General features: G+C 39.1%; 2 protein-coding genes across 2 annotated transcripts; both read left to right on the forward strand.

The window, feature by feature from the left end:
* Window positions 1–30: 30 nt before the first annotated feature.
* On the forward strand, window positions 31–7,011 carry LOC134861418 (protein LYRIC-like). Its single transcript, XM_063878618.1, is given in 14 exon segments — window positions 31–684; window positions 941–1,056; window positions 1,705–1,786; window positions 2,139–2,283; window positions 2,285–2,313; window positions 2,698–2,748; window positions 2,926–3,060; window positions 4,059–4,142; window positions 4,358–4,426; window positions 4,516–4,661; window positions 5,107–5,220; window positions 5,510–5,605; window positions 5,838–5,964; window positions 6,131–7,011. Coding segments are annotated over 14 exon segments (1,593 nt in total). The 5' UTR covers window positions 31–350; the 3' UTR covers window positions 6,196–7,011.
* Window positions 7,012–9,455: 2,444 nt separating this feature from the next.
* LOC134861452 (lysosomal-associated transmembrane protein 4B-like) lies at window positions 9,456–19,548 on the forward strand. The gene is made up of 7 exons (XM_063878667.1): window positions 9,456–9,699; window positions 10,648–10,759; window positions 12,361–12,434; window positions 12,868–12,990; window positions 13,187–13,285; window positions 15,107–15,199; window positions 18,426–19,548. Exons 1-7 carry the CDS (start codon window positions 9,604–9,606, stop codon window positions 18,504–18,506), a joined length of 678 nt encoding a protein of 225 aa, XP_063734737.1. The 5' UTR covers window positions 9,456–9,603; the 3' UTR covers window positions 18,507–19,548.
* The last annotated feature ends 1,214 nt before the right edge of the window (window positions 19,549–20,762 follow it).

Raw genomic sequence — 20,762 nt, forward strand, 5'->3', positions numbered from 1 at the left:
AGTGAAGGCACCGTTTCTCCTCCAGTCAAAACGGAGCCATATGAGGTGAACCTGCTCTGCTCCTCACGGTCACATTGTGGTGGTCAGCTAACGGAGCATATTATCTTATGATGTTACCAGCTAGCGGGCTAGTTAGCTAACTCAATTTGTCACCACAGTCTTAAAGCGATTTAGCTTGCAGCTAGCAGGTTGCATGGCTTTGGGCCGATGCTGATAGTGGAGGAAGGGATGAATTTATTGTCATTCATTATGTCGAAGTCGTTCTGTTATTTTTAGCTAGCACCGCGGCTAGCACAGCTAATAGGGGCGAGTTAAGCGTGACTAATCGGTCTGTTTGAAACACAATACAAATGGAGCAGTGGCAGGAGGAGGCCTCTCAGCAGGTCAAGCTGCTTACATCTCGTCTGAATGAACTGTTGTCCAAAGGTCTGGGACTGCTGCGCTCCGAGCTCGGCGTGGATTTGGGACTGAAGCCTGAGCTGATTCCGCCATGGGTGATCCTCTTAGCGGCATGTAGCGGGCTACTGCTGCTGGTCGCTTTGTGGGCCTCAACCTGCCGGTCTCTCTTCAAGAAACGACCCGATGTAAGCCCTCTGGACGATGGGTTTGAATTGAAGCACGCTGAGAGTAAACCTGTCAAATCCGAGGAACCGAAGAAAAAGAAGAAGAAGGCAGAGAAGGCATGTAGCACAAATTAAACCATTATACACCCTGGCCTGGCTTGATAGCCGTATCGTTAGCAAGGCTAGCTGTCAAGCTAACTCCACAGTGACAGTTGAAACTCATGTGAAACCCTAGTTAGCATGTCAGACCCTAGCTAGCTTCAGGCTAATGTCCGTCAAGGCTATGCTAGCTTTGGGAGGTGTTACATATCGGTTGTGTTACTAGGATAAAGCTGACATTTTCATGGCTCCCTTAATGTTTTCTTTATTCTAGAAAGCCCAGCCTAATGGGAGAGCTGTTGCTGAACCACAGGAAGAAGCCATAGTATCTGAAGAGATAGTGCCACATCACCAGACGCCCCCACCAGAATCCAAGGCTGAGAAGGCTGCAGAGGTAATTTGCTCTAACAAAGATGAATGGCCACACACACAATCCTCATTTTGTTGATGTGACCTGAACATATTGATCCGTTGAATGTGATGGTGCACCCAAGTTTTGATCGTATAAATGTTGGCACATCATTATTTCTTGGGTACTCATCTATGTAAATCAGTTAAGGATACCCCTGTCACTCTGCATTGATGCGAACAGACCAGCTGCCAGTGTAATGTTACAGTTTTTAACCTGCAGATGCAACTAAATCCTTGAGGATATCTCCTGGTTTAGGACAGCAAAAGGGCAGCCAATGCCATCCTCTGTGTAAGGCCTAAAGTAACTAGTACTGTGGTCATGAGTGTGCTCAATCAAAGAATGCCATTGTGCATTCACGTAGAGATGGAAATTGTGTTAACAAAAAAGCACATGTAACATATTTAGGGCTTCTTGGACAGTGGGTGTAGTTTCAGCTACAGTATTTATAGACATGGCTTGAGCATGCTGATTTGATTGACTGCCCTGTTCAGTCAGCATGGGGCCGCTTGCCCAGTTGCTGTTTTTGGAGGTGAAATCATATGTGTAGTTAAGTATATCAACTGTTTCTCTTATCCTGTATCTTTAAATCGACTCTTAGATACCTCTTTCATTTTTTCTCTTCTCTTCTAGTTAAAGAAGTCTAAGAAGAAGGCCAAACAGGCTGTGAAGGAGACAAAGACTCTGACTGCTGTTGGCAAAGAACCGGAAGAAGGTGAATTATTAGGATTTATATGCTAATTAATTTAAAATGATTTATGGGTATTGTATCATTAATTGAAGGAGGCCTGTCTTTGTTTATTTTGATTCTAAGTAAACCACTATTTTTCAGTTACATGGACATTGCACAACATAGGAATGACTTGCTCCTTAACGCCTTTGTAAAAAAAACTAATAAGGTGTTCTAAACTCAACCTATTATGGTAGAATGTGACCTTACTTTCCCCGCAAGATGTAGCTGCTCCTTTATCCTGCCTAATCCATACCATACTTTCTCACTAATCCCAAAATGAAAACGCTCAGTACTTTGCAACTGATTCCACAGTGTTCACAATGTTGCTTTTCAGGCACATGGGAGACCAAGGTCAGCAACAAGGAGAAGCGTGAGCAACGCAAGAAAGATAAGGGCTCCAGTGATGGCTCAAACAGTCCTGGAGGAGGACACACACCTGTGAACACTCCCCCAGAGAAGCCCAAGGCCTCTGCTGCCCCCCCCGCCTGCCAGCCAGAAGAAGAAAAAAGGTGGCTGATAAAATACATAACTCTGAAATTCATGTGTCTTTCATTTTGGGGTAGTTTTAAGATGTATAAGAGGAAAGGAGTATGTTTCTTGTATTATTCTTTAATAAACTCTCAAAACCCTCCAGTATTCTCTTGGGCAAACAGCCTAAAGTGGCACCTTGAGAGAGATGTTTGTCTTTTGTTCTGTATAGGCTGTTGTTGCATCTGGTTGGTCTCTTGTTGAAAGGACGTTTGATAAATACAGGCTTTAGGGGAATTCAATTGACTCCCAGAATGAGTTTTCCCTGAAGTGCTTCAGTTGAAGTGTTTGTGTGTGTTGCCTTCATTAACAGGCTCTCATGGATAGTGGTTTGACATGCAGTATTTTTACCCTTTTTTTTTCAGGAGAATCTGCAAAAGTGAAAGTAGAGAAGGTTGAGGCTGTTGTACCTGCAGGTAAATATCACCGGGAAATACTTCACCCCAAGCACTGATCGCTCTCTATTAAAATTCTTTAGTTGACCAAAAACAAATCCACATGCTTTCCTGAGAACACCCATATTACTGTAGATGTGTCGCTAACCTGATCTGTGTTTATTCTGGCTGAGTCTCGAGTTTCTGTCTTGGTGTTAGTTAATAGTGGGGCGGTGGCAGTGGCTGCTGTGACGGACACGGCTGTGAAGGTTCCTACTCCCACCGTCTCCCCGAAGGCCCGCCCCTGGACAACCACTAGAGAGCCAGCATCACTGTGGAAGGCGGAGCTTGATGGTAAAAAAATAAAATAAAATGAACACTTAATTGCGCTGTTGGTGAACCCTAATTGTGTGTAAAAGCTTTATCGCCTTCCAAAAGGCAGTAAATATCCAGTAACCTTTACATTTATACTAATGGACGCACTGATTGATAAGCTGGACGACTATTGAGGCTAAAATAAGCTTAATAAATGGATCAGCTATCTGTAAAACTGTTGCAACTACTTTGGATAGCATTGTTAATAATATAATTTAAACGAGGTTTAAAGTTCATTTTTGGCAGTGGAGAAAACAGTAATAAAGCAATCTGACCTCAAGGCCACTCTGCTCGAGCTTTCGGTTATATCACATGATCTTCACATTCAATTCAAAGTACATCTTAGGGATGTGAAGTAAATCAAATATTACAATATTTTTTAACCAGATGCCTCTTTCGATCTTACAAAATATTGTAGGGTTTAATATTTCTCCTTTTTATAGAATATTTAAAGTTTGATCTTTATTAATAAATACTTATGAGTAATGTGTTTATTATGACTTTTTTTAACATTTTCATCACTTCACCATAATACTGCCTTTTTAAAACCAGGAAAAGACAACCCTTATACCATATTACAAGTCTTCAAAGATCTAGTGTATTTACTATAATCTAATAAATATGTGAGTAGCTGCTGAACAGACAGTGGTGCAGTGTTATTTTGGCTGCTAATTTAGCGTTAGTATTATCATTCCAACAAAAATGATTTTGAGTTTAATTTGCTTTATTTTTTATTATCATATACTGATTTTCATTCTTTCAGAGTTTAACCTTAGACCTCAGTCTGTTTATGGTCATGGAAAAAATGCTGACAAACATATTTTGTCATATTTCTTGACAAGAAAGTAATCACAGTAGTGTTGAGATTGTCTGAAGAGGTCTTTACTAAGCTATACAGATCACACTGATTATTAAGTTAGAGTTTAACAACAAGTTGGTTATTATCTTTTAGAGCATCTGTGATCTGTGTGTTTCAGAGTCGTGGACAGTGATTGACAGGGGGATGGCCCCGGCGGATCCAAACCTGGTGTCTTTAACCAGCCTGGGTGTTGGTACTGCTGGTGAGTAGACAAGGAAGTGGAGATGTGACCAGAACTGGTTGAATCTGGTTTACACCTCTAGATGTCATAGGGTGCTTGCTAAATGATGCTTCCTCGCATCCTCTCTCAATAACTCAGGATGTGTGAGGATGCAAGTTATCGTAATGAAAGCAGCCATAGTTGTTTCTCGATAGTGAAGGATGGCAGCTTGAGTAACTCTTCCTGTGTCTCTGTAGAGCCCGAGCCTGTGAAGGATCTGCCCTGGCTTAGTCACACCAAAGTGGGGGACGAGTGGTCTGGACTCAGTAAGGACAAGATGGAGGCTTTCTTTAACTGCTCTATTTTACTTTATGGATCTGATTGTGTTTGACAATTTCTCATGCTCTTTACTTAGATGGTGGATCAGTGGACCCCAGCTCTGACTGGAACGCCCCCTCTGAAGTCTGGGGCAACTACGAGGAGGAAACTCCTAAACTTCCTCCGGCTGTAGAAAAGCCGCTGCCGGAGCCCTCCAAGGTGGACCTCCTGATGGTGGCAGCTGTGAGTATGCACGGTCATAGGACAGAAAAATAAGTACTAATGAGTGTTACCTGGGAGTTTAAAAATAACAACCCAGTAACTAATGGCTCCTCTGGGGAGCATCTGTCCCGGTTGCTTCCTCTGACTCTGGCACAAACAGCCTTTGTTAAAAAATAAATAAAAAATCACCCCCCCCCCCCCAATACACTCACACAGGTGGACCCTGTAATTGTGACTGATCAGATCGTGTGAGTGCTGTTCTTGGTTCTATCACCAGATGGCGCCGGAGCAGGAAATACTCGTATCTCATCAATTCTCAATGCTCTCCTATGACTGCCTGATTCACTATCGACAGTTTAAAAAAAAAAGTTATATTTAAAGAAAGGATGGAAGGAACTAAATAAATAAGAGCTTATCCTGGAGGTCTGATTCTGACACATGATTTATCGATGTGTTTTTTTGTCAGGACAATGATGAAGATGATAAGGACAAGGGAGATGCTGCTGATGGTGCAGCTAAAACTAAGAAGAAGAAAAAGAAGAAGAAGAAGGCTGCTGAGGAGGGAGGAACCACTGGCCAGGTAACAGCTAGTGACAAAACACAGAGTAGCATAAGTCATTTTTTTCCAAATGTATAATTAAAATCAAGAAAGCCCAAATGTAGTGTGACTGACTAAAAAAACTCTGAATACGTATGTAACGGTGTACCTGACCTGCATCTGTATCCGTCAATATTATTTTGCTTATTGACATTCGGGAAACCTTTAGTAAAGTGTATCTCTTATCCCTCCTGATAGGTTTGCATGACCTTTCTAAAGATTCCTGTGAATTCTCTGCAGTTTGTTCTAACCTTGCTTGTGTCCTTTGAAGGGTGAGGAGCCAGAGAAGGAGGCCCCCCCTGCAGCCTCGATGAAGAAGCAGGAGAATGCTGCTGCCGTCCAGCCTGTCAAAGCAGCTGCTGTCGAGGTCAGTGGAGCTATTATCTGACTCCAGAGCAGCTAATTAGAACGGCATTTTACTGTAGACACTTCCCGTTGTCATATTTAATATTAAAAATCCCAGAGGGTGGGTATACTGGGTATACATGAAACTAATCATTCAGCTATATTGCAATACATAAGGTAGATTTGTGGATTTGATCTGATTCATTCTTTCAACTCTTACTGATATTATCAAGACTAACTGCTTTTTCCTCTAGGTCAGAGTGGAGCAACCATTGAAGGACACCATATCCCAGAAACCCCCTGTCACACAAGTGCCACAGAAGCCAACTGAAGGAGAATTCACTGCCAAGCAGAACAGCCTTTCTGCTCCTACACAACAAAGTAAGCACATACCTCATAAGTAGAGTGACATATTCTATAAACAAGCAAGCATACGTGAATAAAATAATAATGTCTGTCATACAGCCCTAAAACGGCCCGGCCAGCATTTGTAAATCACATGATTTATACTTCTGACTAATCGCCTCCTCCCTCCTTGTTTCCTCAGACAAACCTGAGGAGAGCCAAGCACCCAAGCCGGCGAAGAAGAAGAAGGCCAGGAGAGAGACATGAGACTTAATCGACTCTGCAGACCTCTGTATGCAAAAGACTTCATATCCCGTTTATGCAACACCTTTTGTGACGAGAACACTAGCAGAACCAAGGTCTCCATGATGGACTTCAACCTTCAAACGAGTCTGGAAATGAAACAACTTTTATAAATGTCGAGTGTCGGCCGATGGATCTTTGAACCTAACGCGGTGTTAATGATTTTTAAGTATGCATTTGATACTCTTGATTCTGTCTTCTAATTCCACGAATCAAATAACTGATTGAGAGAGCTGTATCGTAGTAATTAGACATAGAAAAATACTGATCATGTTTAGAAATTTGATGTTGTGGTGGCTAACAACTGGAGTTTACTGTGTAGGGAATGAAGACGGTCGCCATGCTTCAGGTCACTCGACACTGGTCAATGATGTTGAACTGGCCTTTGCTATTTGCAGTCTTTTTTCTTTTGCATTTGTGCATCATGATGGCACAGCGAGCGCTGTTTGTCGAAAAGAGATCAAATGTTAATTTCATATCGACAGGGTGTTACTGACATAAATGAGACTTGAGCATGAGTGGGCTAAGGAAAGGGAGTCATGCTCTGTATTTTTGCCTTCTTATCTGTGACTACTACATCTCAATTGACTCGGTCTCTCTGGTTTGTCCCTGATGTTGTACTGCAGTGTGTTCCTGCTGTTTTTACTATCTGTGACTGCTTTGTGGTGTCATCAGCCTCTTCATGATTTTCCACCTGTGGTTGATTCGAAAGTCTTCAAATCTTTTGTAAAACATATTTGTAATAAAAGAAATGCTTAAGCCATATGTAAAAATACTAAATTTAAAGCCAGTTTTCTATATTTGGGCTTCTTTTTATATTGTTTTTTTAAGGTTGAGTATACTACTGGAAGGACAATCACTAGAACAGTTACCCAAAGAAACATAACTATTTACTATATTAGAACATTAAACTAACAATCATTGCTTCATTTTTATTCTAGAAGTTTGGAAATGACAAGGGAGATGCCATGGAAGATTTGTTTACACCCTCCTGGAATCCATCTTTTTTCTAAATCTACAATCACATTATCCTTTCCTTTCCTATGCTGCAAGGGTCTAATGAAAGAGGGTGTCCCTGTATTTAAATAATTGTTATTTAAAGGGAGTAAACCACGCCACGATTCACTTGTCATTTCTAGATTTAAAGTATTAAAGTTAAGCTTCCTTTCTATAACTTTCTGGAAATTAGGGGTTACATCATGGCATGTGATCCTATCAGTCTGTCGCAGCTCCAGTGTTTATCAGCAGGACTGATCACTATCTGTAGCACACCAGAGTCACACAGGAAGCAGCCTAGGCTTCAAAATAAGAGGGTAGTGTCAAATAGTTATTGGCTGCATGCTATGCAGAGTGTTAACAGTTTAAAGAACAAATAAGACAACGACATGCTTTAGGGGAATTAAACGTTACTTTCTGTTTATAATTTAGCATTTTGACTATTTAATCAAATTAGTCAAACTGTTCTTGCCTACTGATAACACAGGGAAGGAATACAATTATTTCTTCATTAAATCAATGTTTTCTTTTGATAAATCCTGTGTGGCAGAATAAAATATTATAACCTACCTGTGTATTCCCTTAGGGAAAGAAGGGCATTACCGATGACAATACTTTTTAGCATAATTTATTCAGCTGAAATTCCCACTTTGTGAATCGGACTTGGGATCCAAAACTAGTAAAACACAATTCAAAGCAGTGAATTTGCTTTTAAAGTAATATTATCACTCCATATAACGACTGCAACACATAGGCCAAAGAGTTTGATTAAAAATGTGAATGTTTAATCAAACTCTTCCAAAAGTTAGTGAACGTCTTGCACATCTTTGCAAGATAAACGTTTTTTAATTTAAACTTGAAATCGTAGCTTTTCATATCATTTTAATGAGAATTATTACGTACACATTGACAGCTTCCACCTAAAGGACCAAGACAACCAAAATATTACATTTATCACAATGGCAAACCAACACGTGCGTTGACAATAGTGTGGCTCCAAACAATACCAAGAAAATATGACCTGATATTATCGTAGACATTTATCGTAAGTCTTATTTAATTATATATATAGGTCAAGTAATTACTTCCCTGGTTTGATTTTCCCAGTATGTTAACTATGATGTCTTTCCCAGGCTTTTGTAACACCTTTAATACAAAAGACTGGCAACCTTATCTTCTCTAGAGACAGGAGGTTCAGGCAAATTATCATACGGATGTTACCTGATATAATTAAACATGCCTTATGTCCTTTGTTTTAGCATCCTGTAAATTGCTTTGTTGTACTCAGTTTGCCCCTCTGGCCAAATGTCCTCCAATACTCTTCAGGATGTAAAATTTGATTGGCTGTTACCCTTCTTCCTTCCCTTTAAGAATCTGGTTTAATGTTTGATCGGGGTCAGATCCTTGTACGACATTGGCCTCCAGCTGGAATTGATTCTGTTAAATGCTCTTCTCTATATTAAATAACACAGCTTTGATTAAATGTGGAATTACCACAACAGATATTATGCATCTAGAAAATTATTCAAATTTAGTAAAGTAGTTGAATACCATTGATCTGTAAAGTGATTTTGGTGTCACTGCATAAGAGAGAAATTATTAAATATTTAAGTAGTATTACTTTTTTAGCTTTGCACTTTGTAGACGCTCCCAGCTTAGGGAAGCTAGAACCAGATCTACACTAACACCTGTAATTTGCCCAAAAATGATTTAAAGCACCTGAAGTTCTCATGTTTAAATGGTCATTAAAACAGAATGCTGAGGAACCTGCTCAATGAAATCTGGTTTTACTCATGTCAAACCCTGGCAGACATCTTTCTGACTTCATAGGGTCACTGACATGTATTAAAAATATCTGAAATTAAAGGTAAAGGCTAACAAACAAACAAACAAACTGTAAAACTTGAACTACTCAGTAGTAGGCAACTGAACCTGCAATCTATGAAACAACTAAAAGTTACAAATCAAAAAATGTGTATTCAACTATACCATAATAGAACAGAAGCCCTGGCTGGACTAATGTTGTCCAGTGTTGAATTAGCAAAACATTGTGTTCAATTGATAAAATGTGTAAATATTGCATGAACAACAGAAGGCAGTCTGAATGTTTGAAGAGACTCTTTTTTGCTGTGGTAAAAAAAACAGAAATATTCATGTTCTATATTTTGAAACCGGAAGTCATATTTGGCTGGACGTTAGCTTGACTAACGTTTCGTTAAGCCGCTCACCGTGATAAGTAACGGACAGGTCAGAAGCATCCTGATCCCGTTCGTCAACAGAGGACCGACCGGAGGCACAACGCGCGAGCTCTCTCCATTATAAACAGCGACATCGTTTGTTGACGCTCGCGCAGTTGTGAGCACAAGCGCAGACAAGATGATGCTCTCCCCGTGGGACCGCTGGTTCTCCACCAGCTGCTGCCTGTGCTGCCATGTCCGCACAGGAACCATCATCCTGGGGGTCTGGTACATGGTGAGCCTCAGCTGTCATTCCTCCATGGAGCCATACAGAGACAGAGCAGGGAAAGCATGACCATAACAGAAAGCAGTCATACCGTGTGCTGGAATTCATGATTATTATGAGTGAATTTAAGAAAGATGAAAACCTATGTTATTAGGGTATTTTAGGAAAATTTATGAATTGTATTGCTTTTTTCCCACTACAAACTTTGTAGTATACCATTTTGTTTTACTGTGAGCTAAGGTATACTTGACTTATAGAGGCCTTTATATGATGGTTCATTATTTTTAAATGGGCTTTATTCAGTAAGTTTTTCCTTTGGTTATGTTCCTCTCGCATCAGTGATATACACAATTTACCTACTTAAGACCAGGAATATTTATTATTAGAGTTACTCATATTGTGGTGATTTTCAAAATGATTTCGCTACATCAAAACATGTGCCCTCTTTTTTTATATGTTAAATTCTCATTTGTGGCTATCTTCCTCTGTTGAACTGAATGTGCAGGAGACGGGTTAGCTAAACCAAACACCATTTAGGAAAAATCCTCTCTCTGCTCCCTATGAATAAATTACAAGGTGGCCTGTTCAGGTAGCAGGTTTTGTGTCACCCCTGTTGATGGTTGAGAATTTTCCATTACATTCACCTGATCAATGGGGATGTATGAGTCATCTGCATAATGAATCGCGTCGGCCAGACCAACAAAAAAGCCAATGTATGTGCCCGACTTAGAGCTTGTCTGTAGATGTGTCATTTAACATGGCTACACTATCTCTCATACGCAACATGTGGGTTTTCTAGAGTCACTGTGTTGGATTTCATTATTTTTCCTTTCAGCTTATGAACAAGTTTCTATTTTTACATGTCATGAACACTTTCAGCTCCTCCATTTTGCATTTTGATTGTATTTCCCTCCATTTGTTGCCTTTGTATTTACCAATATGTCTTCTGTCCCTAAGCTCATCAATGCTGTGGTGTTACTCATCCTGCTCACAGCGCTCAGTGATCCTGAGCAGTACCACCTGACCAGTGCTGAGTTGGCTAATGACCTGGATGTCATGGATGATGCCAGTAAGTATCCCAAAAGCCAGTTCGTTCTTCACAGTGAATGCGTCATCTCACAATACCACCGTCAGCTGATTACCTTGTATTCCAATATCTTAACTTTTTTTTCCCCATAAAATCTCTGGTAAACAGCGTGTTTGCATTCTGTAAGAAAACTCCACTGACCTCTACAGTGTTTCTGTTCTACCTGAAGCTAAATCTCCTATAATTGAGTGTGACAGATGACTTAATCTCTGCCTTGGGTCGGACAACCCCAATAGAGTTGTCAACTGACTAATAGAATTATTTATTGTGCTATTAAAGTGACCTTACACATAAGTCTAGACGACGGTCAACGCTTCTTGTAAATCAAACACCTAAAGCCACAGACACGCAAGCTTAATGTCCATGCGTGGCGAGCGTTTGGAAAGCCTTCTTAACACCAGGTGTAAGTGGGACAGTCTGACTGACAATGCAGTGATGGGATAACTGTTGTCACAGCTCCAAGGGATTAGGGTGTCCTGTGATCCAACACTGAGGCTGCGCCGGCCGCTGCATTAACAACACACTCACAATGAAACTGACTTTTATTTTTGCTCTGTTAATTATTCAGATTTGACAAACATCAAGCCAAAGTGACAGCTGTTTATTTTAATTTGAAACCTTTTTGCCTCTCCAGTTGGAATTATGGTGCTAATACTGCTGAAAAGTGATTCAGATAATCATAAAAAATTACACTTTTATGTAATAATTGTTTTTTTAACTTCATTAAACAATAAACATGCATAAAAATATATTCAACTTAAAAAGAGAAGACATGATTTAGGCTGCAATTACTGGTCCAGGCACACACGTAATACTAACACAGACACTTTTTTTTACCTTGTAACTTTTTCCTAAATTGCTCTTTTTAGCCTTATATTGTATACCTTTAATTTTATTCCATTCATATTTGCTTATTTTTGTGCTGCTGCAACACCTGAATTGACAGGGCTGAGAAATGGCTTACAGTCCTTGAGCTAATCGTTAGATGTTCTTTCAGCCAAATATCGTATGAGTTTGATTCTGTGCTTCTGTTGACAGAGGCACTAGTCATTTTATTCTGAGGTAGATTAAAGTCCTGTGCTTGATTTAAATTCGACATAATAACATTTGTGATACTGTTAGGGAATATTTTGCTTAGGTGTTTAACCTTTGACCTAGTTCATCATTTTCTCCTCCTCTGACTGCGTTCCCATGGCATAGTTCTTTGGCCTTGGGGTTGCTGTAATCTCCTGTAAGGAGGGGCAGCTCGGGCGCTTTGTTGATGCCAGTTTCTGACTTAAATTAAATGCGCATGGAATTAAACTCCCTATTTTTTCCGTACCACACCCTAATTACAGTGTTTTGGTTTTGTTCGGCGCTATCCTTATGTAACAGAATTTTATGCAGGGTTGGTTTGAGGCTGGGTTGGCATGGAGCGAATGACAGAGTGGAGGTTAATACCATGTCTGGTTGACAGATGCAGCTTGTTGTTTATCTTCTGTACATATTTGTATTTCAGAGAACATGAAGAACATTTCAGTCAACATTTTGATTTGGAATTGAATATGCCTTGTGTAATTTGACTCCACCTCCCTCTGCTGCAGACATGTGCATTGCCTCTGCGATCTCTCTGCTGATGATACTCATATGTGGGATGGCAACATACGGTGCATACAAGGTAAACTGATGAGTCATTAGGATTTCAATAACACTTTCTATGACACCAACGTCGATAAAGCATAAAAAACATACTTACAAAGAGCGGCGTAAGTAGATCTAATACATAACAAGCTTGGTATACCACCATAAATTGCCATTGTTTACTCCAATTGATTTTAATATATTAATGAGGCTTTAAACTCTAATAATAAAGTGCTATAAGCCGATTATAGTGCATTAAAAGTATGTTAATATTGCATTATAAATATAGGTGTCTTAGAAAGTGTTGAATTTTCTTCATACTCCTATGACAGTTTACTGTGTGAAAACAATACAAATCTTAAAACCATACCTCCTTTTTTTATTAAACATCATGTAATATCCCAGTTTTAGCTCTGATTTATGTCCACAATGTCTAACTTAAAACCTTAAACAACATATCTCTGTTTCAGCTGCGTCCCGCCTGGATCATCCCATTTTTCTGCTACCAAATATTCGACTTTGCTCTCAACACCCTGGTCGCTATCAGCATTGTGGTTTACCCCAACACGATACAGGATTACCTGCAGCAACTGGTAAGAGAAGTGTTTTCCTCTTTAAAGTGAGTCAGTGAGGTTTAACAGCACAGTATTGAACTTATGATTTGGAAGGGCTTTTGTAGGTTCTGAAATGTTCTCAGTTCAGCACTGATGGATGTACAGTTACTAATTCCTCTATTATCTAATGATCCATTCATCTCAAATATGCTCTGTTTTTTCTGACTCCTTGCAGCCTGATAACTTCCCTTACAAAGAGGAGATCGCTGCTCTCAGTAATATGTGCTTGGCCCTCATCGTGCTGATCTTCATCAGCTCTATTCTCGGCTTCAAGGTAATGTCTCATACCTTCCTTTAAGTATCTTCTTCATACACTTAAGAACACTTAGAGTCATTTACAGGCGTCACAGCTAATTTTGTTGCGTGGAGTCATATTCATTCCATTTCATTTTGCTGTTGCTTTTATCAAAGTCAAGTCAAAGTCAATCTTCTCTGTGTGAGATACAAACAGGGAGATCGAAATGCTGTCTCTCACATTCCAGAGGAATACAAATGAAATATAAAAATATATATACAGCATTTTTTAAAATTGTATTCTATAAACTACTGAAAACATTTTTCTGTGTTGGAATTCAACAGACACTGGAATGGTTGCCATACATGTAGAGATCAAGATTTAAGAACAATTTAGAGTGGTCTCTATATACAAAAAATAAAAGTCACTTATAAATGGATGAAGATTAATGTATTACAGTAAAAATATGTACAGTAGTGCAAATTATTGTCCATAGCAGCGTAGTTAAATAAGATGCATGAAGATACAAATCCAGAATCACAGGAAACATATTCATTTAAAAGAAGTTAAACCATTGAACGGCTGGTGCATTAGTTCCAAATGAGCAAAAAACCTTAAAGTTCAACTGACAAGGTGACCATTTCTGACGGATGGAATGTGCTTTGCACAGTCAGCATCATTATCACACTTTAATTTGCAGTGGACTGAGAGTTAGATTAAGTTTTCTCTGTTGCTGGAAATATCTCATCTGCAGATCCCCGTGGAGGCTTCTGAAATAACTTAACCATCAGAGCATTAAGTTGCTTCTAATTGGGTTATCAAATACGTTAGAGAGCTCAATCTGGCTTTGGGTTGTGATGGATTTACCAGATGGTGTTGTGTTTGTCCGGGGAGTTCCAGTAGCAAGCTTCCTGCTGAGAGACAAATGATTTCTGGATGACAGAGAACAACTTGAACTGTTTTTGCTACGTGTACAGCTCTATGAGAGAGCCTGAAACGCTGTCTGAATGCAACCATGGGATTATTGGATTATTATTTGTATTTTATGTGAGTTATTTTCAATGTTAGTGAGAGTTTATTTGAAATATATACTTTTTATACAGCCTACATAATGTGTATGTTATCATGGTGCCATATGTGTCTGTCTGTCTCAGAAAACAGAGAACAGCAATGTGACACTGACCCCAGTGTCTGGGGACAAGACCACCTAATTATATTACATAATAGCAAGAAAAGGTGGTTGTCCTGAACCTACAATAGAGACGTAATGATTAAATATAACCTAACAAAATGATACTGTTAGGCTGTACTTTGGTTAGCATGGCTTTGAGCTAAATGCTAGCATCAGCATGTTAAAATGTTTACAGTTTGAAATAAGTTATGATGTTTACCACTTTCTCACTCTTATTTAGAATGCTAATATTAGCTAATAAGCTAAGAAAATACAGTTGAGGCTGATGGGATTGTCATTGTATTTTCAGGGTATTTAGCATAGACTGTATACAATTAGTATTTAGTCACAAACCTTGTTTTTGACACGTTGTTTTTTTTGGCGCTGCAGAGTTATGAAATCACAAAAAGTATAACAATATATTCTAGGAGGGATTTGTCTCTGCAAAATTGTATAGCATTCCAGGAAATATTTGAGTCTTCACTAAAGTGGTTGATAGTCTAACATTGCCCTTGTTAGATCCATGTCTCTAACATGGCTAAAATCAAGTTGTGCATTGTCAGACAATTATAATATAATCTATCATATAAATCATGTATTTATCACCACTTCCATGAATAGCATAGTTGGTGTTGCTAAATAATCCCTACTTTGTGATTAACCTATGATTTTTATCTGTCTGACATTAGGCCTACCTGATAGCGTGTGTGTGGAACTGCTACAGATATGTGAACGGCCGGGGTTCTGAAGTCCTGCTCTATGTCACGACCAATGACACCACGGTAAGTCCCCTCCAAAGAACAGTATTATACTGTAACACTTATTCCACGATAATAATATCCTATATTTCTATAATCTCCAACAAATCCGTGGATCAATCCAACAGTGTGTTTGTCCGTCTCTGTATATTTTGTTGGTTCCCCTGCCCATCTGTTGCCCTGTCTTCATGCCCATTGGTCTTTGGCTGGCAGCAAGACTGTGTACCTGGGATTTACTCAAAATAAATGTCATTCACATTCATGGTACTGAGGGAACATTAAAGGAGCTCCGGGCACAGAACAATAAGATATATCAGGCTTCAGTAACACAGGCAAAACTTGGTGTTGGTATTTGTTCCAATGCAAACAAAATAGAATTTCACCAGACTGAGTCTATACCTTATTTAGCTGTTCTGTTTTCTTGGAGGTTCCACTACAATAAAGAAAACATTTCTACCAACTTCTTAACCCTGACATGAGCTGTTCAATAAAGACAGATGATACTACAGACGTTCCTCACATGCAGTCTCACTTTTGTCAGCGTTAACTGTGAGATGCATATTTCCTCGACGTTTGAAAAATAATTTACAAGTCAGCGGATTATTAATGAAATGAGGCGCAAAACGAAATTCACTGTGCATGTGCTGGTCCATTAAACTATCCTTCATATCTATAAATGTCATTTAAATAATCAACATAAAACAATATCTGATCTCGATTTTCTTTCAGTTACAAAGGCAACAAAATACTCTTTGAGAAAAAAATGACATCCATACCAAAGTCATGTTTTCATCGTGTGTGTAGGATTCCTCCGCTCAGGCCAACTTAAAATGGTCATTTTACATCAGCTTGTATGGAGGGATGATCAGACTTAGACAGAGAAATGAAGCTCCATCCTGGCAAAGCCATTGTAATGGTGGCAGAGGCACAGTAAAAGTGAGCTTTGTCTGGCTCTCCTGTTGCTCAGGCCTGGTGCCTTGAACACTTTTACCTTGCTGCCCACACAGTCATTACAACTGCATGCTTTGACAGAAGGGAAAAATGAGCTGTTGAAATATGAATGACCTTTTTTGCAATTACCAAACGCCCTTTTCCTACACACAAAAGCAGCTGTCATTAGCTGGCTATACTTCAGACCTTGCAGTATGTTGGGGTTCATAAGTATTTTAAGAAACCTGTTTTTCTCAATCTGCAGTTTAAGACTCCTCTGAGTGTAACAAACCTTTTATACACTGAAAGTCTTCATGTAATGTGTAAGGTTTTTAAGAAACAACATTACCCATAAAGAGGGGAACAGGAACTGCTTCCTTACTCACTGACCTCATTAGTAAAATGTACTAAAAACCTGCTCCTTCATTTCCTAACACTAAACTCAACTCTGTAGGTATGATTTTTCATTGGAGCCTGATATAATCAATCAAAGCTCCAAACAGACCACAGGCAGGTTTGTGGCTTTTGTTTAGCAGCTTGCATGGGTCAGTTACACAGCAGTGGGGTCAAAGTTTCTCTAAATTGTAACAAAAAGACGAAAATTCATGCAAACATAGAAAATTCTTACAGAACCAAACAGTCAGGTGCTTTATTTGAAAAGAAATGAGTAACAATTAGTAACCCTTTCAATGGCTCATAGAACAAAACAAGCACAATTTCTCTTTATCAGGTTGATTTGAGTGCTTGCTCAGCCAAAACAAATCTGGGCAACAGTTGTAGATTGACCATTTAAAAGTCTTTAAACATCAAGTCTTTAATTTCACACAGAGTTCTAATTTCCAACCAACAAACTAGCTAAAGTTACTGTTCTTGCTAGCAGGTTTTATTAGCTGTAGCTTGCTTGCTTGCTTGCTCGAGTTATTTAACCATAAACTCTGAGTCTAACATTATTGCTGGGTGATGATGTAGTATGGGGATGCTGCCACCGAATATGAAAAGGTAAAAAAAAAAGGTTTAAAAAAAGGTACTTAACTATTTCAATTATATTGACTGCGATTTAATATCGCTCACTTGTTGCTAGCAACTTTACAGAAGCATAATTTAAGAAGACATGTCTCTCTTTGGTTTTAGAGCATCTATTTTAAATATGATATAGTAATATTCAATATGAATATTAAAGTGATACAAACAAATGTGCAACAATAAACTGTTCAAATAAAAAACAGTTAATGCAGTTCTTTCAATTAGTTGACTCTCAATAAGTATTACATTGTTTGTAAGACCATCTAAAATGAACAATTAAAGTTGACTACTATAAATGTACCATTTATTAATGATGGTTATTATAAAGCCAATATTAGAACCAACATTATTTATGAGGCCGCTCTACTTGCATTTTTAATTTACATCAGTACAATTAGAAGAACAATGAAAAGCTAATAATTAAGAGGCCAGCTTCTTATCCATCATGTTTAGAGAATGCATCCTAACTGTTTCCATTAATCAAAGGGCAGTACAGGTCAAGGAGGCATTGATCTGTGTAGGAGGGTGCAGTCACTAGTAGAGGCTGTGAAAGGTTATTGATTACCTGATGTCCAGATCATCCTGAAAAGATTGGAGTGATTGACCTTCAATACAAAAGCCTGTCTGTGTGGACTGAAAGCCTCATAGTTTAAAACATGGGTCACATGGTGTTGTTGTACTGTATATGAAGTCAAATGAACCATTGAGACAGTCTACTTTGCCGTTACCCATATAGTGTCAACAACCAAACAACAATGTGGAGTCACCCCAAAATGCTCTGAATGCACACTTTCACAGATTACCTGAGAAGACACGGGCACATCCTATCCCTACATACACAGTGTGAAGAATGAATGAGCGAATCTGCCCTCTCTAGTCAGACATTGTACAGCTTTAAACTAAATGTGTCTGCAGACACCTGCACATATTTTTGTTTCTTCTTTCTGGTTTGAAGCCGTTTTTAATTGGGGGCCACATTCACAGTTTAGGGTAAAAACACTTCTGATTATTTTTTTAAATGTTTTATATGTTGAATGTTATTTGGTTGAAATCATGCAGTTTATCCAAATAGTTACAAACTTCTAATTGTGTCCTTTAATAGATCCTAAGTTGTGTAATACTGTTAACATCTTCTATTTGAATTTGAATGAGTGCTGACTTATTTTTTGGCAACTTAAAACACCTGGCACAAACTGAATTGTCCCCATTACTATAAAGTGTAAGTGCACCTGCTCTATTGCAACCCCAGGTGATAAAATAACCAACATCTGTTTTCCTCTCCTCCTCTTTTCACCAGGTGCTGCTGCCTCCGTATGATGACAGCGTCAGCATCCCTATCAAGCAGGCGCCCCCCCCCTACACCACCGCTACAGCATGAAACATCCCCAGCATCCCGCTGACTGGACCTGCTGCTACCTCAGCAGGATGATGCGCCACACTGCCTCTCTAGTGACACAAACATCACAATGCACCCATGCATGCACCGACACTCATCTCACACACACATACACACACACCTCTGCCACCACCGTGACCTCTCCCCCCTCCCTGTTATTTATTATTGACCTAATATTCTTTCTGTAACTCTTCTATGCGTCCTTTTTGTTTCTTTAATTCCAGATATGATGTGTGCATTTTGATGCATTTGAACCTGGGTGCAATAAGGCACTGGAAAGAAAGATAGATTCTATATATTTGTATTATTTATTCATGCTGTGTGTACCTGTGATTGTATTTAATGTCTCCTGCCTATGATAGTCATGTCCGAGCACAATATGAAAAATGATTTTGGCCCACAGTTATTGTGAGTGAACATTTCCACGTGTTTTTGCTCATGATCAGGGTTGGATTGCCTTTATTCATAACTTTCTGTCTGAGGGGTGCCCTCTATAGATCCATGTGTGAAGCGTCACCTTGACTGGAAGTTTTCCCAAAGAAAAGCATCTGCCTGTATTCTGACATGATCAAAGAGCAACCTAGTGTATATCGAACATATCACCTTCTCTTATCGTTTCATTCAACTACAGACAAAATGTCTTGTTGTAAATCCCGGAGTGTTGTGCTTCGTCACTTATAAATGTAACTGTGTGTTTCTACTGATGCTATTTATCTATTTTGACAGCACTGGTCTGGAATCAGTTTGCTCTTTGATGTCTATATGAATGAGTTGCTTGAGGGCCCCTGGTGAAATCACTTTAGATCGGGCCCCTCTATGTGTAGGGGCTCAGTATGCATGGGCCCTGGTTGTGGGTTCTATTTTTCAATCAAACCGACAGGAGCTTCTTGTCTGTGTGAACTCGGCTCCTCCAGACGCAGTAATTGGCGAGCTGGACACAAAAACACATGTGAAACCTGAGGGCTGCTGGATGAAAAATAAAGATGTGACATTTATTTGTCTATTAAAATCAGATTTCACTGCGGATTGTGATTGTGTTTTATTTTAATTGTGAGGTACTCTTACTAATACAAAAGCTACTCTGCTGCTGCATGCTCTGCCTAAAGGTCAGATGTGCTCCAGGAAATGATTGCTAATGAGTGACTGAGTATAAAGGCACTCATTGTGTGGCAGGCAGCGGATCCATTAGAGCTCTTTCCATAAACTGCAGCTTGAATGTACTTGTACCCTTCAGTATCTCCTTTTTATGATATTTTATATTTCCACTTCACTGTGATTCAGAGGCAAATATTTTGCTATTTACTCCCTTTTTATTTGATGACAAGTTTGTGTGAAGATTGAGATATTAAAAATAACATGGATGGCCCCAGCGGTGGCGCAACTTGCTGGGGAACCTGCACCGTACGCCGGCGACCCGGGTTCGATTCCCGACCCGTGGTCCTTTCCGGATCCCACCCCGACTCTCTCTCCCACTTTCCTGTCACTCTCCACTGTCCTATCCGATTAAAGGCAGAAAGCCCCCTAAAAGACTATCTTAAAACAACATGGATGTGCTGTTCTATGTTGAACTGCCCAGTAGTATATCAATTAAATCCAATTAGGCACGGTTGCAACATTAATATTCACATTAACAAATACAACCTAAACATTTAATATATTTTTCACTGATGCATTGCTACTACATTTACATATATAAAAGCTCTAAATACACTTTTAACTGAACACTACATCAGTTTCCTATTCCAAGGTTTTATTTTCAGTCTGTTAGAAGCACATTTCAACAAATAAAAACAACATACAGTATTTCAGATAAATTTGGTGTAAAGGTATAGGAAGACAGCGCCACCATGTGGCCTTTGGTCAAGTTTCTTTTTATTTATTTATTTTATTCATTAAGGAGGTTTTTCTTGACTATGCTTATTAGTCATGAAGAAAAATGTTAAGTTTGAAGCTACATATTGTGCTTTAAAACATTTAGACATTTTGTTAAAAGTTTATTTACCAATGCCCCTTTAATTAATTGATTGAATGATAGATGCACTATACTTGTTTAAAATGTAATATTCTCAGGGTAATATTAACAGTCATCTTGAAGCTCAGTGCAAGTTCAAACAGGAAGACTTGGCAAACGTTCCTGTGTTTTTTGCAACTTCAAGAAACTGACACATGCTTCAGGATAATGCATTTCAGTCTTCACCACACCTAAAGCAAACAGTTTCATTTGTCATGGATTAGCCT

This window comes from Eleginops maclovinus, chromosome 3, assembly GCF_036324505.1.
Source record: "Eleginops maclovinus isolate JMC-PN-2008 ecotype Puerto Natales chromosome 3, JC_Emac_rtc_rv5, whole genome shotgun sequence".
Taxonomy (NCBI): domain Eukaryota; kingdom Metazoa; phylum Chordata; class Actinopteri; order Perciformes; family Eleginopidae; genus Eleginops; species Eleginops maclovinus.